Source organism: Lineus longissimus, chromosome 4 (genome assembly GCF_910592395.1).
Source record: "Lineus longissimus chromosome 4, tnLinLong1.2, whole genome shotgun sequence".
Classification (NCBI taxonomy): domain Eukaryota; kingdom Metazoa; phylum Nemertea; class Pilidiophora; order Heteronemertea; family Lineidae; genus Lineus; species Lineus longissimus.
This window is the reverse complement of record NC_088311.1, coordinates 1,541,006-1,564,842: the sequence shown is the minus strand read 5'-3', so window position 1 is coordinate 1,564,842 and position 23,837 is coordinate 1,541,006. Positions and strand designations below refer to the sequence as shown.

Here is a 23,837-nt window from a genome sequence, read left to right as displayed (position 1 = left end):
AAATTGATTCATTTCATCTTGTAACTCTCTCCTTCTATTTTTTCCAGGCCTAGAATTTTTCGAGACATCAGCGAAAGAAAATATCAACGTAAAAGCAGTGTTTGAACGGCTGGTTGACATCATATGTGACAAGATGTCGGAGAGTTTAGACTCGGACCCGACCATCGTCAGTAGTGCAGCAAAAGGACCCCGACTTACGGAAAACCCCAACACACAGAACAGCGGATGTCAGTGCTAATCCTGGCCATGTGAGCATGGCTGTGAAGGAAGTGTTCCATGCTGCTGTATATCTCTGTCAGACTTTTATCCAGCAGCGGCCGCTGTCGGGTTAAGAACAACGATGGCGGTTAAAGACGTGGGTGGGGTAGAGTTGGGTTGTTGACTGAGATTAGATACTGTTATTGATTGTCCCTTTCTCCCGTAGAGCAGATCAACATGGTGTTTCGCTGAAGCAAGGGCCATGCTACGTCATCATTTTGTCTTTGAAAGCCTCAACTTTGATCAGAAACTTCCATATTCCTGAATCAGACTCGTACCTATGAGTTATTCCGTCATTCTGGTCGCCCTCGTATTCAAACAACATAGATTTAGAAATTCTTTTATCATTCCCCAGGATCATGAATCAAAAAGCCATCGAACATTCCAGCGTCCTGTGATTACAGATGCCATTCCAGAACCACATTCCTCATTTTACACAAACCCATTCCTCATGATGTATAGACCCATATATCCAATCGATAAAACATTATAGACAAGTGATGACAAATTTGTCTTGCACCATTGAATGTGCACTGGTTGTCATGGTAACCCCCAGTAAACAGGCCGTTGAAATAACCTTATTAGTTCGGGACCATTTGGTGTCTAATCTCGGCCAGGGACGGAGCTCTACGCACTCGGGAGTATCTGAATATCAAGATAGTGCAATGTTCACGTTTGTCTAATATCTGAACACCATGTTGACACAATACTATTGAACAGAAATTACATGCCCAATTTGGCAACACATCAACTTCAGTTCAAGAGGAAAAGAGTCAGAATTCACCTCAACCTGTAAATTATTCAAAAAGATTGGGTTTTGCATTTTGAAATGTTGTGAGGACGTGGTGTCAGGTTGAAAGCAGACGTACAAGCAGACAGTTTCTCTCCCCAGCCAAAAGAGGTCTCTGTGTAGAAATATGACTTTTTTTGTTGATTTGGACTTTGTACATATTGCTGTTATGGTTTGCTGTTGAAGTATACTTACCTACTCCTTGGCTGGGGAGTTATTTTAGACTAGTTCCCATTTCGTTTGACTGGTGGCGTTGGTGTATTGCACATCTTGCGTTCTGATTTGAAATTCCCAGCTTAAATCATCTCTGGGTTTATTTATGTTTACCGTACGTGGGAAGTTATCTGTGCTATACGTTAAACTGGTGTGGGAACGATAACGTTGATCTAACTAATAATCCTAACACCCGAAATATTATGTTTGCCCTTTCACATTGTCGAGATTATACTGCCTGGCATCCAGCATAGTGCAATACTTGAAACTTGATGTGAACTTCTAAATGACCTCGGCTCATTGGGCTTTATGTGACTTCATCCAAAATCCACCTAAATCCTTCTGGTCAAAACCACCTCGTTTAGTTTCAGGGCTCAATATCTAGTCACAGCACCTTGATGGGCATTTAGACCATGACTACACACCTGGTGAAATCATTCCTTCACAGGTGAAATATAAAACAAGGAGTTGTCTGTAGTCACTCGTGTCATGTTCGAGTCACCTAACTTTTGCAGATTTGTAGCCAAGATCGTGCTTTGTGGATTTGGTTGATGCAAATGAACTCCCTGCATTTATTGCTGTCCCTCATGATCTGTTTGCGACTGCGCTGCCATCTATGTGTTATGTCTGAAACCTAGAACATCAGTCTGAAAGTGACTGAAAGTGACTGCAAGTGACTGAAAGTGACTGATGTCGTTTTAATTAGTCGCCTGCCTACTAGTTCAATGCTTTTACCAGAATCCCACAGAAATTCAATCATAAGTTTGTAGTGCACACTTAGTAGTACAGTGTAGGTGTTCAAAAGAATGGTCAGGTTGACCAATAGCGTTGCCGGAAGTTTGAAATTTTCATGATTTAGAAGATTGACTGTTTGGCATAGATCTGAGAATAGTTATTGAATATGTGTGGAGTTAATTTTATTGTTGTTATTTCAAATAATGGAATTCCAAAGATGAGGAAGTGTTGTACAGGATGGTTGTTGTAATGATGAAAGGCTCGAGACCCTCTTGAGCCCTGAATCACTGGTTATCGGTTGGTTTCAGTCGGTCATGCAGCACTATCCCCTGTGACAATAAATCTAATCAAATCTCTTTCCTGAAGGCAAGGACTGTGATAGTTGCCATGGAAAATGACCTTTTGATGTAAATAACTCTTAGAGGGTTTAAAGGTCAGACCTGTTAGTTTGCAGGCTTGTATTATGGCCTGCCTGAAGTACTTGTTTAATCCAAAATCACGAGCTGGCAGCACCAGCCTGTATCTTTCATGCATTATGCATGCAGGTGTATTTGAAGTGAGTGACTGCTGCTGCCATCTATAGAGTGAGGAGAACGCTAACATTTCGAGTGGACCACAATGTACACAAATGTACCTAGCCTTTAGTGTGGCTCTGTCCTAGGCCTAAACGTTTATGCATGCCCATTGAGTTTAGTTCTTGCCATAGCCAAAAGGTGGCTCTCTAGTCATAGCTTAAAAATGTGTGAAATGGTTGATCAAGTAATTGACTTGTCTCACAGGAAATGATGAATGTCTGACTTTATTAATCTTTGGTGTATTGCTAATGTTCTAACTTGGACTATACCCTGCAAACTGTACTTTATGGACTTGAGGTGGAATCTGCAAACCTCAAAATGTTTGCTGAAGAATCACTGTGACTAGCATCTTGAAGGCCTACAATGTTCATTCAAATGTGAAATTTAAAGATGATGATTTGGTCAGCATGTTAAGACGGATGTTGCAGGGTTGGTCAACTATATGAGTCGATCATTCTCACTTTGTTTTTAAAGTCGTTCATTTGGGTCCTGCGATCCTTTAACCGCCAATCATTCTAAATATAGGTCAGGTTGGTTGAAATGTACAATGTATAATTATTGTGACATAACTGTAGATATGTTCTTATTGAGAGTGGATATAAAGGACTTTATAGATAGTTGTAGTTTCGTAGGCAGTTATGTACTATTTGGATATACTTGAGGCAGTGGGCAGAATGAGAAACTTCCAGTAAATGCGGTTGGCAAAATGAGACATTTCCCTTTGATATCAATACCTGTCTTGAATACTGTCACACGGGCATCCATTGGGGAGGTGGATTTATCACCTCTGGATTAGTTATGAGCTTGTGGGTAAAACCTTTTGTGGTCCTGTTGGCCACTTGGATCAGCTGTCTGGATTATTATCACCTCACCTCACTTCATTGTCTTTCCCCTGAATATTCATAAACAGAAGTCAACAGGAGAAAGCGTTTCAAGCTTAACAGAATCTGGATTAGATGTGCCTATTGATATGCCTGTTGGCCTCCCCACATATCAGATATCATTCTCATTTGCCTCTTGTGCTGAGTATATCCTCAAGTACACTGTATAATACTAAGGAATTGTGTAGATTGTTAATGTATAATTGCAACTATGTCTGTGAATACAATAAATAATTAGCTGGGTAACAAATGGCAGACAATGCCAGATCTGTAATCCAAACATGAGTCATTAAAATGGTAACCATGGAAAGCATGATTTCTGGTTGAGTTTTGTTGATTAAAGAGGACTTGAAATCCGCAGCTCTGAATTGTTTTGATGATAGAAAAAAAGTAGCTCGGGTCCACAGCCAGCACTGATCTGTCTTCAAGACGGATTGTCCCCTCCATTGCCCAGAGCCAGCACTGATCTGTCTTCAAGACGGATTGTCCCATCCATTGCCCAGAGCCAGCACTGATCTGTCTTCAAGACGGATTGTCCCTTCCATTGCCCAGAGCCAGCACTGATCTGTCTTCAAGACGGATTGTCCCATCCATTGCCCAGAGCCAGCACTGATCTGTCTTCAAGACGGATTGTCCCATCCATTGCCCAGAGCCAGCACTGATCTGTCTTCAAGATAAGATGTCCCGTCCATTGCCCAGAGCCAGCACTGATCTGTCTTCAAGACGGATTGTCCCTTCCATTGCCCAGAGCCAGCACTGATCTGTCTTCAAGACGGATTGTCCCCTCCATTGCCCAGAGCCAGCACTGATCTGTCTTCAAGATAAGATGTCCCGTCCATTGCCCAGAGCCAGCACTGATCTGTCTTCAAGACGGATTGTCCCTTCCATTGCCCAGAGCCAGCACTGATCTGTCTTCAAGACGGATTGTCCCATCCATTGCCCAGAGCCAGCACTGATCTGTCTTCAAGATAAGATGTCCCGTCCATTGCCCAGAGCCAGCACTGATCTGTCTTCAAGACGGATTGTCCCTTCCATTGCCCAGAGCCAGCACTGATCTGTCTTCAAGACGGATTGTCCCCTCCATTGCCCAGAGCCAGCACTGATCTGTCTTCAAGATAAGATGTCCCGTCCATTGCCCAGAGCCAGCACTGATCTGTCTTCAAGACGGATTGTCCCTTCCATTGCCCAGAGCCAGCACTGATCTGTCTTCAAGACGGATTGTCCCCTCCATTGCCCAGAGCCAGCACTGATCTGTCTTCAAGACGGATTGTCCCATCCATTGCCCAGAGCCAGCACTGATCTGTCTTCAAGACGGATTGTCCCATCCATTGCCCAGAGCCAGCACTGATCTGTCTTCAAGACGGATTGTCCCATCCATTGCCCAGAGCCAGCACTGATCTGTCTTCAAGATAAGATGTCCCGTCCATTGCCCAGAGCCAGCACTGATCTGTCTTCAAGACGGATTGTCCCTTCCATTGCCCAGAGCCAGCACTGATCTGTCTTCAAGACGGATTGTCCCATCCATTGCCCAGAGCCAGCACTGATCTGTCTTCAAGACGGATTGTCCCATCCATTGCCCAGAGCCAGCACTGATCTGTCTTCAAGACGGATTGTCCCCTCCATTGCCCAGAGCCAGCACTGATCTGTCTTCAAGATGGATTGTCCCTTGCCCAGAGCCAGCACTGATCTGTCTTCAAGATGAGATTCCCGTCCATTGCCCAGAGCCAGCACTGATCTGTCTTCAAGACGGATTGTCCCTTCCATTGCCCAGAGCCAGCACTGATCTGTCTTCAAGACGGATTGTCCCATCCATTGCCCAGAGCCAGCACTGATCTGTCTTCAAGACGGATTGTCCCATCCATTGCCCAGAGCCAGCACTGATCTGTCTTCAAGATAAGATGTCCCGTCCATTGCCCAGAGCCAGCACTGATCTGTCTTCAAGACGGATTGTCCCTTCCATTGCCCAGAGCCAGCACTGATCTGTCTTCAAGACGGATTGTCCCATCCATTGCCCAGAGCCAGCACTGATCTGTCTTCAAGACGGATTGTCCCATCCATTGCCCAGGCCAGCACTGATCTGTCTTCAAGATGAGATTCCCGTCCATTGCCCAGGCCAGCACTGATCTGTCTTCAAGATGGATTGTCCCTTCCATTGCCCAGAGCCAGCACTGATCTGTCTTCAAGATAAGATGTCCCGTCCATTGCCGAGAGCCAGCACTGATCTGTCTTCCAAGATAAGATGTCCCCTCCATTGCCCAGAGCCAGCACTGATCTGTCTTCAAGACGGATTGTCCCCTCCATTGCCCAGAGCCAGCACTGATCTGTCTTCAAGATGGATTGTCCCTTGCCCAGAGCCAGCACTGATCTGTCTTCAAGACGGATTGTCCCTTCCATTGCCCAGAGCCAGCACTGATCTGTCTTCAAGACGGATTGTCCCCTCCATTGCCCAGAGCCAGCACTGATCTGTCTTCAAGATGGATTGTCCCTTGCCCAGAGCCAGCACTGATCTGTCTTCAAGATGAGATTCCCGTCCATTGCCCAGAGCCAGCACTGATCTGTCTTCAAGACGGATTGTCCCTTCCATTGCCCAGAGCCAGCACTGATCTGTCTTCAAGACGGATTGTCCCTTCCATTGCTCAGGCCAGCACTGATCTGTCTTCAAGACGGATTGTCCCTTCCATTGCCCAGAGCCAGCACTGATCTGTCTTCAAGACGGATTGTCCCTTCCATTGCTCAGGCCAGCACTGATCTGTCTTCAAGACGGATTGTCCCTTCCATTGCCCAGAGCCAGCACTGATCTGTCTTCAAGACGGATTGTCCCCTCCATCGCTCAGGCCAGCACTGATCTATCTTCAAGATGAGATGTCCCGTCCATTGCCCAGAGCCAGCACTGATCTGTCTTCAAGATGAGATTCCCCTCCATTGCCCAGAGCCAGCACTGATCTGTCTTCAAGATAAGATGTCCCGTCCATTGCCCAGAGCCAGCACTGAGCTGTCTTCAAGATGAGATGTTCCATCCATTGCTCAGAGCCAGCACTGATCTGTTTTCAAGATTAGTTGTTCCTCCATTCCCAAGAGCTGCACTGATCTGTCTTCAAGACGGTTGTTTCCCACCATCGCCCAGAGGCAGCACTGATCTGTCTTCAGGATGGGTTGTTTCCCCAATACACAATCGCCCAGAGCTAACACTGATCCCACAAAACGGTACAATAAATGCCATCTGCAGCTATATGCCGAAACATGAAATCCACCGCGCACAATACAATGTTCCGGTTATCAATTTACACTGAACAGAAGTTTTGTCAACGATTATTCTGGGCTAATGACTGTTATCGAATGAAATAACTGGACAAAGGAAATGCCATGATAGTATCCAGGCCACTGACACAAAACGAACCAGGAGAGACAACTGTATCACGATTGCAAAAACTAAGATTCAAAATAGACCAGAAGCACAAAAAATGAACGCCCAAAGCAAATTCTCTTTTGTGTGAGTTAAAAAAATATGAGAGGTTTGAACAACCTTTATTATCAATATACACTTCATCACGTATTTCATTTGAAATTGTGTCAGAGGAAGAACAACTAGGGCTCCGACCGTTTTTATGTATCAATGATGATGTCCTGCCACGAATGCCGATTTCGTTCACTGTAGGCGTCGTGCCGCCTGATGGTCCAAGTTTTGAATGGCCCATTGTCACGGTTCAGTCCAGAAAGAGGACCATGGGCATCCAGAACCGGGAGTGGAATGTGGTACAACAATGATGAAGTCATTCTAAGAGGCAGAGCCGGAGTATGCGTCTGTTTCCGTACTTGGTCATCTCAGCCAGACGACAGCCCCGTCTGTTTCGTGGATGTTCTTAAGATAAACTCAACGACTCCTCCCTTATCCCCCCTCTCCCTCGAGAACACATCTTCATCTTCCTCACTCCTTCCGTCCTAATGTCTTATTTCTTGCCTGTCCATCGACTAAATGGTGGCGGCATGGAGCGCGCTGCCATTTTAGCATCTCTGTTGATGATGTCTTCAATCTCGTCTCCCAGCGACTTTTCCTGAAAACGAGCATACATTCATTAACTTACTGAAGCCGGAGTCAGGGCCACGATGCCAATAAACCTGACTGGCTCATAACCGTTCAGGACTGGTCGGTCATCCCGCCTTGGAAGTAACTCTTATGAATAACTCCGTCCGCCAAGAAAGTGCCAAACACCAAAGAGAAGTTAAATAACACTGAATGAAAATGGTTTGTTCATTTCAATTCTTCTAAAGGGAGACTAGAGGTAGGAGTCTGGGAAGACCAGAGTAAGTTACTCAACGTCACCAGTAGTTGTCTCTGCTATCTCACAGTACATCAGCATTCCCTGACTACGCATTTTACCTCGAGACGAGCAATACATCATAAGATCCTGCCTATTTAGAAACCTCACCTTCGGTAAATGTCGCCTTTCTGCCGAGTCAGCACCCCTGTCTAAGCTTTCTGCCTGAAATGTACCGGATTATAAAGAACAATTTTACTTGTGATTTCTAATATTTCATACATGTACTTCGGACTTGGTGTTCTAGATCATAGTCTCAGAAGTAGGCCAAGTGCGCGAAATATCTTTTATGAATTTATCTATATAGCATTTTGACAAAACGAGTGGAAAATGGTAACAGATCAATAAATCATCAATCGGACGTTGAATATTTATGTTTATTACTTAATGGTTTGTTGCCATCGCCTTATTTAGCTTAAAGATATTTTGATTTGTTCGAACACGCCGCGCCGTTGTAGTGAATGGTCTGAATGGGTTGTAGAGGATTCAAGAAAATTGTTAACGGCAGGCGATGACATTTTTGGTTAGAGATCGTTGAACTTCTGAAACGCCCACGTTCAGCATGATTAAAGGATCACTATAGGTTAATTATAATCGACTTCTAGCAGACCCATCATTTCTATTTTTGGAATAAAGTTTTGCCACGGTCTGCGTGATATCGTTACGATGATGATCGTATTTTTTTCATGGAACAGTCATTGCTTTGAAAGGATTGCTGTCGGATCCGTTCCGCCTACCGAATCACAAATAACCTGCAATTTCACTCGTCATGCTACCGTAGGCTATGCTGTGATGATTTTGGGTGGAAACGTTCTGTTACCTTGAGAAGTAATGCCCTTGTTGCCGACACCAACACTCGGTTTATCATCGCCTCGTATTCTTCTCCACTAAAGTTGTTCCCCTGAAAGTGAAGAGAACTTTGAATGGTCACCGAGTTTCTTGTGAGAATAAGAGAGCTTCAGTTTTCCTTTTCTCTTCTGTTTACAGACTCGTGTTCACTCTGTACAACCATGTCAACATTTCTTATAAAATGTGCATGTATAGTCTTGAGAGGTTATCCTTGGTCCGGCCGTTAGAGCAATGGTCTGCTTGAGAAATCGGCGATTAGATGGACGAACGCATCGTAACAGACGCTGTGCTGTCGGTTGCGGACCCTGAAGAGGCCCGTCCCCGTGAGTTTACTCAGCCTCGGCGGACTATGTGCTTACCGTTTTCATAATTGCCGCTTTCACAGCTGATAGAAGCGTTTCCTCCACTGCGTCGTCATAGTTGCTGAGATCAGCGCGGCTGTCCGGATGCTGTAAGCAGAGATATGATGGACATTAAAGGCGGAGTCCCCTCACGGATGTCGTGGATTGCCGTGGTGCACTGACATGCTTGTGTGTCCCAGTGACCCTAAGGGCTAACCACGCGGAAGCTCCTGACATGTCCAACAATGCAAGACAGGTCTAAGGCGAGGGCCGAGATCAAAGTTGGATCCAGGCGTTGGTGACAACGCTTCGAGGAGGCAGCCCCTCAACATTTACAAGGCGGCTATATAGGCCAAAAACACTTTCCGACACTATACAAAGTTTTGGAAAGGGCATTTACTATGCACCTCTATACTAATCAGACATTACTGGACTCCCGTTTGCCAAAAAGGTTTTTAACTCTGCCGTTAATCTGTCTTAAAGGATTACCCACTTAAATTTAAAATCAATACTTGGGTTTGCCCAGAGGGTGGCGTCAACATGATGAATCATGTAACAATTTTACCAATTTAACCCCATTACCCCTTTATCCATTGTTGTGAAATATCTCAAAGTTATTCACTGCAAGAGGGTTCACCACGCTATACAATAATGTCGATACAATTCATATTAATTAGACGCCCATATCACAACCGTGACACTTTTGAGATAGTCCCAGTTCTGTCCGAAGTTTACGATGTACACTTTTGTTGGCTGTTAAAATGCTAATTCTCTTCATCTGTAATACTGCGCTTGCATGCCTGTTCTTTCAACAATAAACTTTGATGATCTCATTTTAACAGCCCATGTCACGGAAGGGCATAATCCACGATCCTTTAATATCAGCTTGGATGGAGGCACTTTGATATTGCTCTTATCAGGACAAAGTCACAACCAGAAGACCCGGCCGGATAATACCACTATACAACATTTCAAGATGTTTGAAGTGTCTTGCAATTCGTCGAGCTTAGGATAGACGACATATGTCGTCGAGCTCCGGATAGACGACGTAGGCTACTCCGTATGAAAACATGTCACTTCTGCGATTCCTTTCATCAAAAGTTAATGTAAACAAACAGCTATCATTAGGCTTATAGTGAACGCTGTGACCCCTGTACCATTAATGCCCTCAATAATTCCCCACCTCCTTGTTAACGTTTGTGATGCTGTCGTTGAGGACATCCGAACCATGTCGCTCCATTCACAAGGAATCTATCAAAATATGTGTCTATTCACTGTGAGGGGCTCGTCTAAACTACATTCTATTGAGATGTGTAAATTTGTAGTTATTTATACGGACAATATAATGTAAATGGGACAAAGTGCTCCATTAAAAAAACTTTTCTTATTTCAAAATCAGTTTGTCGGACTTGTCCTAACATGGGATTTGAAGTGTTATAGTCGCATTCTTAAATAATTTAACTGAGCTTCTTGGACGATGAATGTCCGCGATGAATGTACTGGTATCACGCAATGACAAGCTGTAACAAACTTTGTAACACCGAGCAAAGAAAGGGTTAGACTCATTGGACCAGTCCCGCAACTTATACCATTCTCTGACTGTAAAAAACGTCCTTTGGTTCGACGTTTAAAGGTACGTCCTTATTACCAGGACGATATCCTGACTCCTGTATCAGATGAATACCTTTTTTTCTCATTCAAGAACTCGTTTTTTCTCTCTTCCGACAAGTCGACAGTGTCCGCTAAAAGGGACTTCTAAGAAAGTTGTTTAAAACTAATATAATTAAAATAAGGCAAGTTAAAATGTGGCCTTGTTTGTTCTTACTCTCTTAAAAAAGTTTTTCCGAACTACTAATGGCCACTAAATGAGACGACTTACCGTTGTATGTGTAGGTGCAGGAGCTGCTTGCGTGACTGTGCAGGCCAGGGCGAACAAGCCGAGGATCGGGATCACTGCGGTCCACTTCATGATGGTCGATTTGGCAGTCTTTTCTCCTGGCATGCTACTCCGTCCTTACAAGTTGCGTTATGAGGTCCGAAGGAATATCCCTCCCTATTTGTAGGCGCACCAGGGTGGCTACGATTTGAGAAAATCCCTTCGTTGATCGGGTGACGCTCGTGTTACAACTCAACAACAGAAGTCGGTTCGCTCCCGTATTGTGTCAGCTCGCTTTGTACACTACAACCTCTCCAAGTTGTCGCTCCCAAGTAACGAAATATCAACTTTCAGGCTACTTTTGAAGTTGAAGCCGCGTTTGGTCAGTAGACATGATATTTGATGTAGGGTAAAAGATGAATGCCCCGGTATGAATGGCGACCACGTGTCTCACTGTAACACCCTGATACCGCGCCAACTACCATCTCCTCCGCCAATGAGAGAGGACAAGACGCGCAACACTGCATTTCCACTGAACTATGTCAAGCACAATGTTCTCCAACTATAAACCACATTGTAAACTACTTCTCTTTCAATGTTTAAGAACTATCCCTTGCGTGACGCTATCAAATAACAAGAAATAAAACGACATTCCGATTATACCATTATTCGGTGACCGATGAGATTTAAATTGTATGGTGACGCATCAATATCATTGTCCGGCGCTGTGGTTGGTAAAACAGTAATAAGTAAAAGTTAGCGACGCAAATAACTTCTTTTCCAAGACCAATTTAGATGATACTCATATCGTGACCCCAACTATCTTGGACCATCACACTCGTTCCCCCGAAGTGGTGTCTCACTTCTTGAAGGGATTTGGGTCAAATGTTCCCTAAACAGCTTCTCTTCATTTCGTTGCTTCTCTAAGGGTTTTGCGACTCTGGGCTAGGAAATTCTTCCAACCTAATCAGTTGTCTTGTATCACCAATGTAGAACGCAAGTGTAATGTTGTCTTGTACAGCTAAAAGACCCTTTGAAGGTTGTGTCAATGTCTTCTCAACCTGACCAGACAACCAGCAGACTGTTTCCCGGCTCAATCCGAGAAACTTTCGGCTAGTTAGGAGTTGGGTACCGACGTAACATCGTTTAGGGCACCTCTGCCGACTTACGAACGTATGAATATTCCGGCCAGTTCACTGCCAATACACAAATAGTTCTCAAGTTTTGATCGTATTTTAACAAAATGCACGGATATTCAAGTGAAAATTATAAAATTTATATAAGCACTTAATAGTTAGGGTAAATATGTGTTCATAAAGACTAATCAGACAAATCTATTATTCCAGGAAAAGTCTTAAAAAGTATGAATTTGTGGTTTTTGAACCAAGATGGCAGCCACCCGTTACAAAGGTTTAAGCAGTTAGTAGCACTTTGCGAACCTTGCGAGTGGAGATTCAATCAACAACATCGGTCATTCTAAACAGCGTCAACCAGCGTCCACCAGCGTCTACCAGGTTTAAAGTCGGGTATAAAGTCATCAAAATAAAATTGGGTAGCATAAACGTAAAAAGTACACCATAAAACACATTTCCTGAAAATTTCATGACATTTGGGTGTTAGATAAAGGAGATATTATCTAAAATCACAGGGCTCCTTTTGAGATTGGGAAGCCCTATCTTTCCTCCAAATCCAACATGGCCGCCGATTCAGTGTTGGATGCTGGTACATTTTAGACAACAACTAGCTAATCTAGCACACAAATGTCATGAAACAATCAGGAAATTTGGAAAATGTACTGCTTATTTCTTTTATGACCATTAGATTTTATTTTGATGACTTGAAAAATGCTTGTAAACCTGGTGGACGCTGGTAGACGTTGTTGAGTGCAACAACATGGCCGCCGCTGCACAATTACCCAACGATATTCAAGAAGAAGATGCCTCAGAATTACAATTTCCGAAGGGTAATTTATAAAATAAATAGCTCTTATGAATCTTGAATGTTTAATCAAGATGATGAAGTGATCGAGACGTATCTTATCGATATTGTTTTGCGATCATGACTGTTTATTTTGACTTTTCACCAAAGTTCATCGTAATGTAGGCCTATAGCCTACATGTACAATCTACATACATGACCATGATGACATAAAAAGCTTTTTTTGAGCTAGTGAAATTCACATCACTCATCATGGTGCTCAAATTAAAAAAGGGGCTTGCTAGAGTAGAGGACCAGGGACTTCTTTCTTCTTCTTCTATCTAAATACTTGCAATAACTTGCTGATGATCACTCCTGTTTATTACAGAGTTTGAAAATGCTGAGACACTGCTGATCTCGGAGGTGAAGATGTTATTAGAACACAGGTAATTTCATCTTTGTAAATCCAGGGAAAAGACAACTCCTCTGACAGCTTCCAGTACGGACGTACTTGACGTTCTGATGCGCCATGACGGGATGACAAAAGAATAAAACGTTTTTTAGGTCAGGCAAAGATGGGTTGATACAGTATTATTGGGACTTCAGTTAAGTGCCATGAGCATCCGGGCCTTGGTCCTCGGGCCTAGTCGCCCTCCCTCTTTGACCTTGATCTCAATTTCATTGAGCTTTCCCACTTGAAATGTCACATTTTAGCTCAATCATCTTGCATCAAAATGGTTGCCATACAAAATCCTCTCTTCACCTGGACAACCATTACCTGTTTGAATTTCTGTTCATTCTATTCTTATTTTCTTTCCAGGAAACAGCAGAATGAAAGTGCGGAGGAGGAACAGGAATTGTCAGAAGTTTTTATGAAGACGCTCAACTATACTCAGCGGTTTAGTCGTTTCAAAAATAGGGAAACCATTGCAGCTGTGAGAAAGTAAGTCAGGGGAATGATGTGGGTTATGATGCACTACAAGTGCCCCAACCTCATTTGCTCAAGGAGTGATGTTTTACTCTTTCCGTTGTATTTTTCATCTTGCCCATCCTTTGTTTCCAGTGCACTGATGCAGAAAACCCTCCACAAGTTTGAATTGGCAGCTCTTGCCAACCTCTGCCCAGAAACTGCAGAAGAGGCGAAGGCTCTTGTTCCAAGGTGAGCTAACCACTGTGGTGATGATCAAAATAGAATCTAGAGCTAATGTTATGATTCCTAGTGTATTTCTCAATAATTTTGGTAGTATGATTTCAATCAAGACATTCTCCTCATGAAAGATTCTATGTCTGCCTCCCCACCATCTAGTCAACAAAGTTGTGATAACACTTCTCTTCTGTTTCAGTCTTGAAGGACGGTTTGAGGATGAGGAGCTTCAGAGTTTACAGGATGACATCCAGAACAAGAGGAGTTTCCAGTATTGAGGGCAAGGAACACCTGTGTCGGGTTGGAGACTTGAAACCTGCGAACACTATTGTGAGAACTACTTTAGTCAATCATTGAATATGCTGGTTCTGGACATTCATTGAATGAACTGTGCCTGGATGATAGGAAAGGATCAATTGTTTAGTGATATCCAAGGACTGAAATACTTTTTGTTGGTTTCTTTCTACAATGACTGTCTGTACAAGTGGGACGCTGCATTTATCATCTGAAGTGTAATACATTTTATGTCGTATATAAATTGCTTCTTTCTAATATCGGAGTTTATATTGTTTATTTTTGTAAAAATGACACAATGAGAGAGTCAAAGTAGTCGATAGTCACAAGCAGACCAGGCCAGGCAGCTCCACTGCCTCGCAACACAGTGAGCTTGGTCCAGTTGTAGAGATTAGAGAGTCACAACTGGACGAAACTTGTCTTGTCAACACAATGAGTGAGATGAGACAGTCACAACCGGACCAACTGCCTGGCAGCTCTAGCATGTCCTCAAAACGGCAAGAGAGACGGGAGAGTCACAACCAGGCTAAATGGAATCAAGTTGGCAGCTCTACTATAGCTTCACTGTACTGCGTTGTCAAAACTGTGCAAGAGATAAGATAATCACAACCTTACCGAATCAGGCTTCACCGTCCCACCATCTTGCCAACATGCTTGGAGAGATGAGGCAGTAACAAACATACCGGGCATAGTTGGCCGGCCCGCTGTCTAGTTGGGACTTCTTATTTTGCTCTATCTCTCATTGTCTCACGCATTCTCATGTAGGGAATTTGATGTATGGGGGTGTGCTGTCCGACTGTTCAGTGACAAATTAGGCCAGTCTTTTTCGACGTATTGTCCTTATAGCATCAATCTTAACTCTTTACGACTGGTACTGTTGTAAACCTTTTTGTTGCACCACGCCCAAGATGATGCCAAACCCTTAGGCTCTAAATCAAGTTGCTGCTTGACTGAACTCCGACAGAAGACATAACCTGATGGCCAATGAAGACCATGTTGTAGCCTGCAGACATGCACAGTTTACCATGCATGACTATTTATTGGTCTATTCATTGGTCTGTCATGTCTAGCTTAGTTACGGTAATCAATAATTTCCATACATGACACATCAATCTTATAGAGACATGTTACACCCTGTTATGGAACACGACAGACTCCATCCAGGCATGGCACATCCAGGGAAGACCAGTCAGACCCTGGCCGGAGAGAAGAGGCACATTCACATGAATGGCGCTCCATGTAGAAACATGGTATACCATGTAAAGAGATGATACATTAAGTAGAGACAGATCCCGCTAAGCAGAGACATAACACATCCGGCAGAGACATGCACATCCAGTAGAGCCTTGGCACACCCTGTAGAAACATGGTGTACCATATATAGGGAGATGGCACGATTAATAGAGACAGAGCAAATCTAGCAAAAACATAACACATCCAGTCGAGACAAGGCACACCATGTACAGACGACATAACACATCATACTATAGGTTATCCAGTGGAGATGTGGTACCCAGCAGAACATGACAGACTCACGTGTGGGATGGCACATCCAGGAGAGACCTGTCACACCCTGAAGACATAATGGTGCACCATGTCGAGAGAAAGTACATCCGAACGAGACATAGTGCAACCCTGTAGCTTCATATCACACTCTGTATAGACATGTAACATCCAGTGGAGACATATCACGCCCAGTAGAGATGGCACATCGAAAAGCCCGGTTCCTAGCTGTCTCCCACGCTGGTGAAGCAGGAGGTAGTCTCAGGCAGCCAGCATCAGTCGGCAATGGTGGCAAATGAGAGGAGCGAGAGCTAGTAGCAGCCCCCCAGTGGCCCACTGGTATTGGAGGACAATAACCACAGTTGATCCACTGGTATGACCCACAGTGGTGGCCCGATCTGTGCCCCTTTTCATCCTCCAGTGGCCACACATTCTGTCATTGTCTGATTTCAATGGGGACATTGAATGAAATTGTCTAATTGGAACCAGGAACGCTGTCCTTTAAACATAGGTAGTGTCCTGCTGGTCAAGAAGTGCCCACTGAAGGACATGGTTTATCTAGGTCTCTGGTCTGCTGGCCACTTGGGCTTTACGAAATGCAAAGTAACTGCAACCATGGATGGGTCCAGATAAAAAAGAGATGTTTGACTGTGCTGTCGTAAAGGATCTTACTTTGATGTTGTCACAACCAACAACGCAGCTGGTCACAATCTGGAAACTCTTCCTCTATGACAGTGTCACAACCAACAGCATTATAAGCTGGACACTATCAGAAATAGGTCTTTACCTTGTCAATCTCCATCCATGTCTGCCTGTGGTATCATCTCAAACATCTCCTCCTCCGTCATCCTTTCCCAAAGCGGAGGTCACAACACGTTCAGTGTTATGTATAATCAAACACTTTGAATACTTCCTATACCCTGTATGGGTTGCAGACACCCGCCTAGCATCTTTCAAGACACATGGTTTAAACCCCAAATCCCATTTACTGAATACAAGAGACTGAAGGGTTGAAGTTACTCTTAACCTGGTGTAACAGTTTTGAGTGTCCCAGGATTGGATTTTTCGGGGACAAGGATATTGGTAAGTAGAACCCATCCGTCACAAAAAAGTAGGTATGGACTTTTTACCAGGAGGACATTTAAGACTGCTACACCGGTTGTGTCCCGTGAGTAGTCATACCACAATTAGATATGAAGTCAATTAAACAATAATTGTCCCACATCATGGAGCCATCTGTCAGAGGATCACTCATTGCTATGCAGGCCTATAATAAGTAGACTCCCTGGGCAGTCCATTGCGTCATCCTAATTGGGTCTCCTTAGGGGGAGGAACGAGGCTGGTCCACTGCGTCCGGAGTGTGATGATAAGATACAAAAACAAGAATTTCCAGAAATGTCAAATTTATTCAAAATGTCCAACAATATTGAGGTTTCAGACAGGGAAGTTAAGAACATCCGCAAAATGGTACATCCCGGTAGTCACATCGACACTGACTTGCCAAGACACAAATAACAATATAATGCAGCTATTAGGTGAAGGAATAAACAACAAATTAAGAGCACCCAGATGCCAAAATATACTTTCTGTACAGTGATACCTTGAGACGCTAATGGTGTATAAGCATGAATAATACATCATTATTATTTATTTATTCATGGTATTAGTAGAAAGCTTTCCGGACTAATAAGCGAGGTTCCATTGCAACTTCTCTGAACCCAAATTTCGTTGATATCTTAACTTGTTATTTACCAGTCAGGCACATACCTAGAGACTCCTCAATTCGAAACTCACTAAATGTACAATCAGACATCTCTGACAGATTACCTCTCAGCACCTAGTGCCAGCACTTCTTCCATCCTTCAAAACCCGACCTTTAGAAAACTCGCAAGAAAATGAAAACACTTCAACAATTCACTAATGACAAACGTAAACATTCAACCTTACAATGAAATAAATGCAACAATGCTTCAACTAAATGTTCGACTTTTAGTTCCAAAGTTATACAACATGAAGATTCTATCACCACGCGATTAATTTGGATATTGTTTTGTTCCAGCAACTCAAATTAACACTAGTGTTTGAAACAAATCCTGCAATGAAAGTGTTAAACAATCAATCATACTGGTGTATAAAACAATGGCACAGGCGAAGAAACGAAACACGAACAGCATTCAATTAACATTAGAGCATTCTTTTTTATTGACAAGAGATGACGGACCGATTAAACTGATGGGAAACTAATCGATGCCAAGAGATGGCATTGCAATCATTCTAACTGCAACAACATTACGCACTAGAGTTTGGTATACAGTTAGGTTGATGAGCTTTACAACTAAAGTGCATATTCCAAAGAGCGAGGAGGAATGATTTGATTTTTATCAGAAAATGAAGATGCCTGCATAGATCAAAGCTGCAACCTTCAAGACAGAAGTTTCCAAAGTGCAACATACCCCGAAGGGCCATCCATGACCAACCTGTGGCCTATGACTAATGACCATTCTCCCAGACCCAATTTGCTCATTCAGTTTGCCGGTGTCTTGGCCAAAGAACTAGTTCTTCATGGAAGGTCCTTGGAAAGGTGTAAGGAGATCTCCGTACCTGGTTGATAAGGGCAAGATCGTGCCATAAATGCCTTAAAGTTGTATATATATCTTCAGGCAGAAATAAATACCAGAAAAAACTTGTCAAAAAGGAAACGAGTTCCACTTTTCAAACTATAGAATATGAGAAAGTCCGATTCCTAATGTGTGCATAATGATAGGATCTGGTTTTAATTGACAGTTCAGATAGCGTAGGAAGAGAATCTGTAAGTGTCGGACGTCAAACGCCCCCTCGTGGCGCAGACATGGAAGATAAGCCGTCAGGAATTCCTCGACAAACTGACACAAGCATTGTCGTCGTCGTGTATGGCGCTGCTCCAGCGGGTGGGGTAGCTTCTTGAACACCATCTGGATGGCATAGGGAGAACTAAACATCACAGCAAGCCTCTCAGCTATATTCGTCTGAAAGGAAAAGTTGACACCTGAGACAAATCATGAGTGCCATATTTTATCTGCAACTTTCGTTATTGAAGGCAAGAACCAGCAACAGCCTCAGTGCTAGCTACCTTCAGGGGAGGCAATGAAATACAACCAAATGTGAGAAACTGTATGGTTGTGGTAACATATGGAACAAAATGAATGCAGAACCAATTTTTGTCATCTGACTGTCGGTTGGGACAGAGGCAAGAATAAAAAACCCTCCCTCACACAGTCTTTCAACTGGGCACTAATACAGGTTTCTGTTCTATACTCACCCCTTCTAAGTATCCTGAACTTGATGTGTAGACTTCAATCAACCGGGATAACTTGATAATGTCTCGATCCGTACAATGATGGAGAAACAAGTTGATGTGCTCCTGGAACGGGAAATATTCAGATAACTAAAAACATATATTGCCATTGCCGGATTTTGAACTGGGTACCTCCTCCAGTTCCTCCAGTTCCAAAAGCTCTATCACGAGTTAAACTCACTGTGACTACAACAAGTGAACTTTGTGCATTCTGATCTAGCTATCACCAGCTCCATGTCACTTGTCTTTCAACGCTTCTTCAACGCCGACGATTTACCGAAATGATCTTTCAAGGAGTTTTGATCAACATCCCGTTAAACACTCACGAGCAACAGCTTACCAATTACGGTGGCTTACATACTGTGAGGAGGAACACAAGAATTTTGGGTTTTCATGACGGTGACCAGGCACCGTTAATGTGCTAACACGTTGATCGGGACCACCGATTACTTACTATACATTCCTGTCGCTGATAATAAAGAAAGTATATCTGTCCTGAAGTCAAGGAATGAACTGTATTTTATGGTCTCTTCATGTTTGACGTTAAAGTCGAAGTTAAAACTAACTAGAAGTTAAAGTCATTTCATAGCTGCATCGTACATGAATGGCGATGGCATATCCAGCCTATTACTGGTCGATAAAGGATACATTGAAAAAGTCATCTTTTGTTCTTGCTGTTGAGACTATCACAGGTTTTGCTCGTTTGAAAAGCTCCTTATTTGACTGGACGCTCCGACTGAACATTGCTATTGAATACTGTAAATGAGAGAGGGAAAACATTGAAAATATAGCGACAGCTTGCATCAAGTCACAACGAATGAAAAGCCTTTATGACACATAAAGTCAGACATAATGTCATCATTATAAGACATGGTTATTTTACAAATCATGTGTTTAAGAGAAACGAGGTGTGAAATGAAATTGAATGGACTTGGCCAAACTGGAACAGGGAATCAGGAAGCATCCTCAACTGTGCGTTGGGTGCATACAGATGGGCCATGAAGCAACGCCTGTACTCACTCTTTCCTTGCCTATCTTTACTGCTCGCCATCGAAGAAAGCAGCCCCCCACTATCATTATTGCTGGCAGGACAAACACACACAGGCGCACAGGAAGAGTACCTGAAAGATGGGCAAGATCTTTATGGAACGGCAACCGAAGAAAAAGAACCTTTAGGTGGCTTAGAGACCAAGGATAGAGCACCTTTTATTCAGATTCATGTGTTGTTTATGTCCTGCTATTAGATGGCTGGACTGTCTCATTTACTGAGAATCCAATTACAGCTTGTTATCTACAACTCGGATCTCGATTTCCTTGTTATGACCTCGGTATATCTCTAACGTCTTATTATTGACACCAAGATCTACATGTCACCGTCCCTTTCTTTCTATCACGTCATCAATGATCAAATACAATGTAGTTCTTTATTTACACTGATAGCTGTTTCCCTTCAATGGTACCAACTTAATCACCAATCTCATACAATCTGTTCACGGCAGCTGGTTGACACTGATAGATAACAACCTCTTCTTCATCTACAGTTTTTGGATCATCCCGAACATCTCATAGATACAGACCCTGAGTCCCTGCAGACAGCCAATTCCTATTGTGACCTGTGACCTGCCGTAATTATCGCATGCAACAAAAGTTGAAATAACAAACCAAGCGATGACTAATTTTCTCAGCAGACATGCAATGCAATCTTTTTTTCACTAATCGCAGTGATGATTATCACAGGTTGAAGTATGTCTCCTGTCTGCAAGGCGTCTTACTTACCAGGAGTATTATCAGGATAGAGGACGATCACGCAAATGAAAGCAATGCACCAGGAAGCGAAGAAAGACAGGAGGACGATGGTGGGGACGGCTGAATAGATCCAGGGCATCTTCTGTCCATACTCCTCCCGACCAATCATCTTAATTAGCTCTGCATACTCACTGCCTGAGATCTGAAATCAGGCAATGAAAGCATTTCAGCATACTGTACATGAAAACAAATGCAAAAGGACCGAATGCAAATTGAATTTTCGGCGACATAAATGTTAATGGTTAATGGATTCGATTACTGGTAGGGCCTACACCAAATCACAGCAAAATATGAAGTACGTCTAGTACATGTATAAGTAATTGTTTAGGTGAACCATGGAGGTATTACAATCAATGACTAAATCCATAATTACTATGAATGTGGATTAGAAACAAAATACGAAATGGCAGTTCCCTCATTAGCAATTAGATAATTGACAACTATATATACGTGATTGGATTGGAATCCTTACTGCATGACCAGCCCTTAACAATCCATCAAGGACTCAAATCAACAGAATAGCTTGTATGCAACTGGGTAGAAGGTGAAAAGTGACATAACAAGACGGTAAATATGGTATTAGGTTAATTCAATATGTTGTCAACCAGCCAGCGGATACGTGATACTCACTGAGATCTCTTGGCTGAAGAACGGATTAGGCACTTCCTCTGGGTCAAAGATTAAACAGGACTTCCAACATCCCTCAATCCTTGCACTCACATTAGATAGAACCTGTCCATTACTAAAGCCTGCAAAAACAATCAATCTCTTCAATGAAATATGCTTCAGTTGCAATGGAGCATAGAGAGGTCACGGGCAGGTATTAATGTATAATTTGCAAAAAAGGGTTTTTTCCCGATCATTTTTAAAAAGGGTGGTCAGGGTACTCACCAGGGGATGAAGACACTATAGACCACATTGTACTTGTTGACTCGCTTGCATGAACACCATCTGAAATGGAAGGACACATTTTATAAGAACACAATCTACGGAGGATCTGCCCATCATTTGGATTGGAATCAGATGAAAGATGTTGCATTTTTCCAGTGGTCTCACAAATAGAAAATATGTCATTTTCATTTATACATTTGGTATAGCATGGAGACTTAGCCTACTGTTGATGCACGATTTTCTTCATCTCAACCACAACAGAAACTACTGCAGTGATCTTTTCAAAAACTTTGGTTGGTTTTTAACTTGTATTCATGGATGTATGGGTCATTCCAGCTTCCAGTTCTTGTCTACTAACCAGGCAACAGGTAACGAAAGAAATCATTTCCTTTTTTACTGCAATCAGTGCACCTAATGAACAAATCTAATCTGTGAAAAATACACACAACCCACCAGAAATATTCAACATCATTAAAGTAACATTATCATCAAAGATCGGAAACCTTCTGAGCCAAACCGGATTACCAATCAAGCGAGTTCAATATTGAAACTCAATTCAGTTTAGAATCTCAATCAGGCAGCCTTCTTGATGCATTTTTCTGTTACATAACGAGACACAAACCTTGAATGAACACAGATGTCTTTAATGGTCAGGGCCCCAATGCTGATTGAGCAAGCAGAAGGTAGTGAGCATAGCGGTAAATATACTGGAATGACAGAAGTTGCGGTCACCGTACCCGCGCCTTCCATGAGATCCTGTTGAATGTCCCATGAGACGAGGATTATGATACAAACACACATTTAATCCATCAGGCAAAGAAATCGATGAAATGCTTTCACAGGATGCAAATCTGACTCAGGGAGGCGATAGTATGCCTGATTAAATGGTTTGTCTAAGTGTGTGTATTTATGAAGGATCGATGCTAAAAGAACCAATGCAATAGTGGGATAAATCAACATCGTGAAAACGGGTTCCGCTGCCTGATTGATGGGATGCTTATATGTACCGGCCCTGCCAACTGTGATGTGGTTTAAGTGATGGTTTTCTCAATGATCGGAGGCTTGTCATTCATTTCCACCTGAGGAGACAGGTAGAGTGATTAGAGGTACAATCAATGGCTAAGCGACGTCAACAACACGAATAACGTTACTCGTTACTAGTAGATCTGTCAAGGCTTCAGACAGCTATTCTGTCATTATTCAGTCACTATTCTTAGGTACGGTTCTTAAAAGCATGGAGCAGGGAAAAGGGAAGTCTCCTTCCCGCATCCTGCACAATTCATGATCTGTTCCCTACCTTTCCCAGGATAATCTGATTCAGAGCACTTGCTCATAATCTCGACTCTCAATAGACATAAATCAACACTTACCATGCTGCAGTGAGAGAAGCAACCTATTCCAGTAGTTCTTGCTGTGGACACTGATATAGTTCAACATTTTAAGAGCGTCCGGAATCTCACAGTCTTCAAGGACAAGAACAATCACGCGTTGTTTATGTTGTGATATTGCCGTGATATGAGCTATCGTCTCTTCATACTGGATCCATGAGTTCTCAACATAACTTGGTGACAGAACGATAATAATCCTTTCACTAAGCATAATTGAACACACAATGTTTTGAATTTCCGACACGTTTTTGTCGAAGTCTCGTTGGTCAAAACATGATTTGAAATTGTGCGGTTCTGCCTCTAGTCTGTGTATAAGATCGTCCTCTACCCAATGCCTGTCATTGGCATTGTATGAAACAAACACATGATATCGATATTTATCATCCAGTCTATGTGCCGGGATTTGTAAATCCTCTATTGAGATATCCTCTGGACTTGCCAGTTGTCCGTTGGCTTCTGATTGCTGGTCTCCCAATTCTGACCTCTCCAGAGAACATGGTTGGACGTCGAGAGATATTTCTTCATGGTTTGCTTGCAGTGCATTGTTTTGGTGAACCTCACATTCCACCAAGACAGCAGTGTCTGCAAAAACAATGAAAAGGACGGATGAATATTCACTTCCAAAATGAACAAGGCCCAATCACGAGTTTGATATGGTGACCTAAGAAGAGCTCACTGAAATTCAGTTTTGTGCACTGTTTCTTATAATCTGCAGCTGAAACTAAA

At 42.9% G+C, this 23,837-nt stretch overlaps 4 protein-coding genes across 19 annotated transcripts in view; 2 read left to right on the top strand and 2 right to left on the bottom strand.

Moving 5' to 3' along the window:
- Positions 1-3,768, top strand: part of LOC135487317 (ras-related protein Rab-3) — a 41,808-nt gene extending 38,040 nt beyond the window's left edge. For all 13 annotated transcript variants that reach the window (XM_064770950.1, XM_064770945.1, XM_064770941.1 and 10 more), the window contains one exon: positions 48-3,768. In XM_064770950.1, coding sequence (XP_064627020.1) covers positions 48-238 — 191 coding nt within the window. In that variant the 3' untranslated portion in view covers positions 239-3,768. The remainder of the gene's footprint in view (positions 1-47) is intronic.
- A 3,190-nt stretch (positions 3,769-6,958) lies between these two features.
- On the bottom strand, positions 6,959-11,340 carry LOC135486207 (uncharacterized). Its single transcript, XM_064768862.1, has 5 exons — positions 10,838-11,340; positions 8,977-9,066; positions 8,589-8,669; positions 7,880-7,933; positions 6,959-7,504 (listed from the first exon to the last, which is right to left on the bottom strand). Exons 1-5 carry the CDS (start codon positions 10,958-10,960, stop codon positions 7,400-7,402), a joined length of 453 nt encoding a protein of 150 aa, XP_064624932.1. The 5' UTR covers positions 10,961-11,340; the 3' UTR covers positions 6,959-7,399.
- Positions 11,341-12,657: 1,317 nt separating this feature from the next.
- LOC135486455 (DNA-directed RNA polymerase II subunit RPB4-like) lies at positions 12,658-14,446 on the top strand. Its single transcript, XM_064769248.1, has 5 exons — positions 12,658-12,797; positions 13,140-13,197; positions 13,572-13,694; positions 13,815-13,910; positions 14,095-14,446. The coding sequence occupies exons 1-5, from the start codon at positions 12,728-12,730 to the stop codon at positions 14,171-14,173; spliced, it is 426 nt and encodes a 141-aa protein (XP_064625318.1). The 5' UTR covers positions 12,658-12,727; the 3' UTR covers positions 14,174-14,446.
- Positions 14,447-17,078: 2,632 nt separating this feature from the next.
- LOC135487228 (uncharacterized) overlaps positions 17,079-23,837 on the bottom strand; it is a 50,299-nt gene continuing 43,540 nt past the window's right edge. For all 4 annotated transcript variants that reach the window (XM_064770730.1, XM_064770731.1, XM_064770729.1 and 1 more), the window contains exons 2-10: positions 23,094-23,693; positions 21,724-21,783; positions 21,463-21,581; positions 20,803-20,974; positions 20,047-20,147; positions 19,675-19,782; positions 19,481-19,516; positions 18,991-19,092; positions 17,079-18,697 (exon numbers count right to left, since the gene is read on the bottom strand). In XM_064770730.1, coding sequence (XP_064626800.1) covers positions 18,410-18,697; positions 18,991-19,092; positions 19,481-19,516; positions 19,675-19,782; positions 20,047-20,147; positions 20,803-20,974; positions 21,463-21,581; positions 21,724-21,783; positions 23,094-23,693 — 1,586 coding nt within the window. In that variant the 3' untranslated portion in view covers positions 17,079-18,409. The remainder of the gene's footprint in view (positions 18,698-18,990; positions 19,093-19,480; positions 19,517-19,674; positions 19,783-20,046; positions 20,148-20,802; positions 20,975-21,462; positions 21,582-21,723; positions 21,784-23,093; positions 23,694-23,837) is intronic.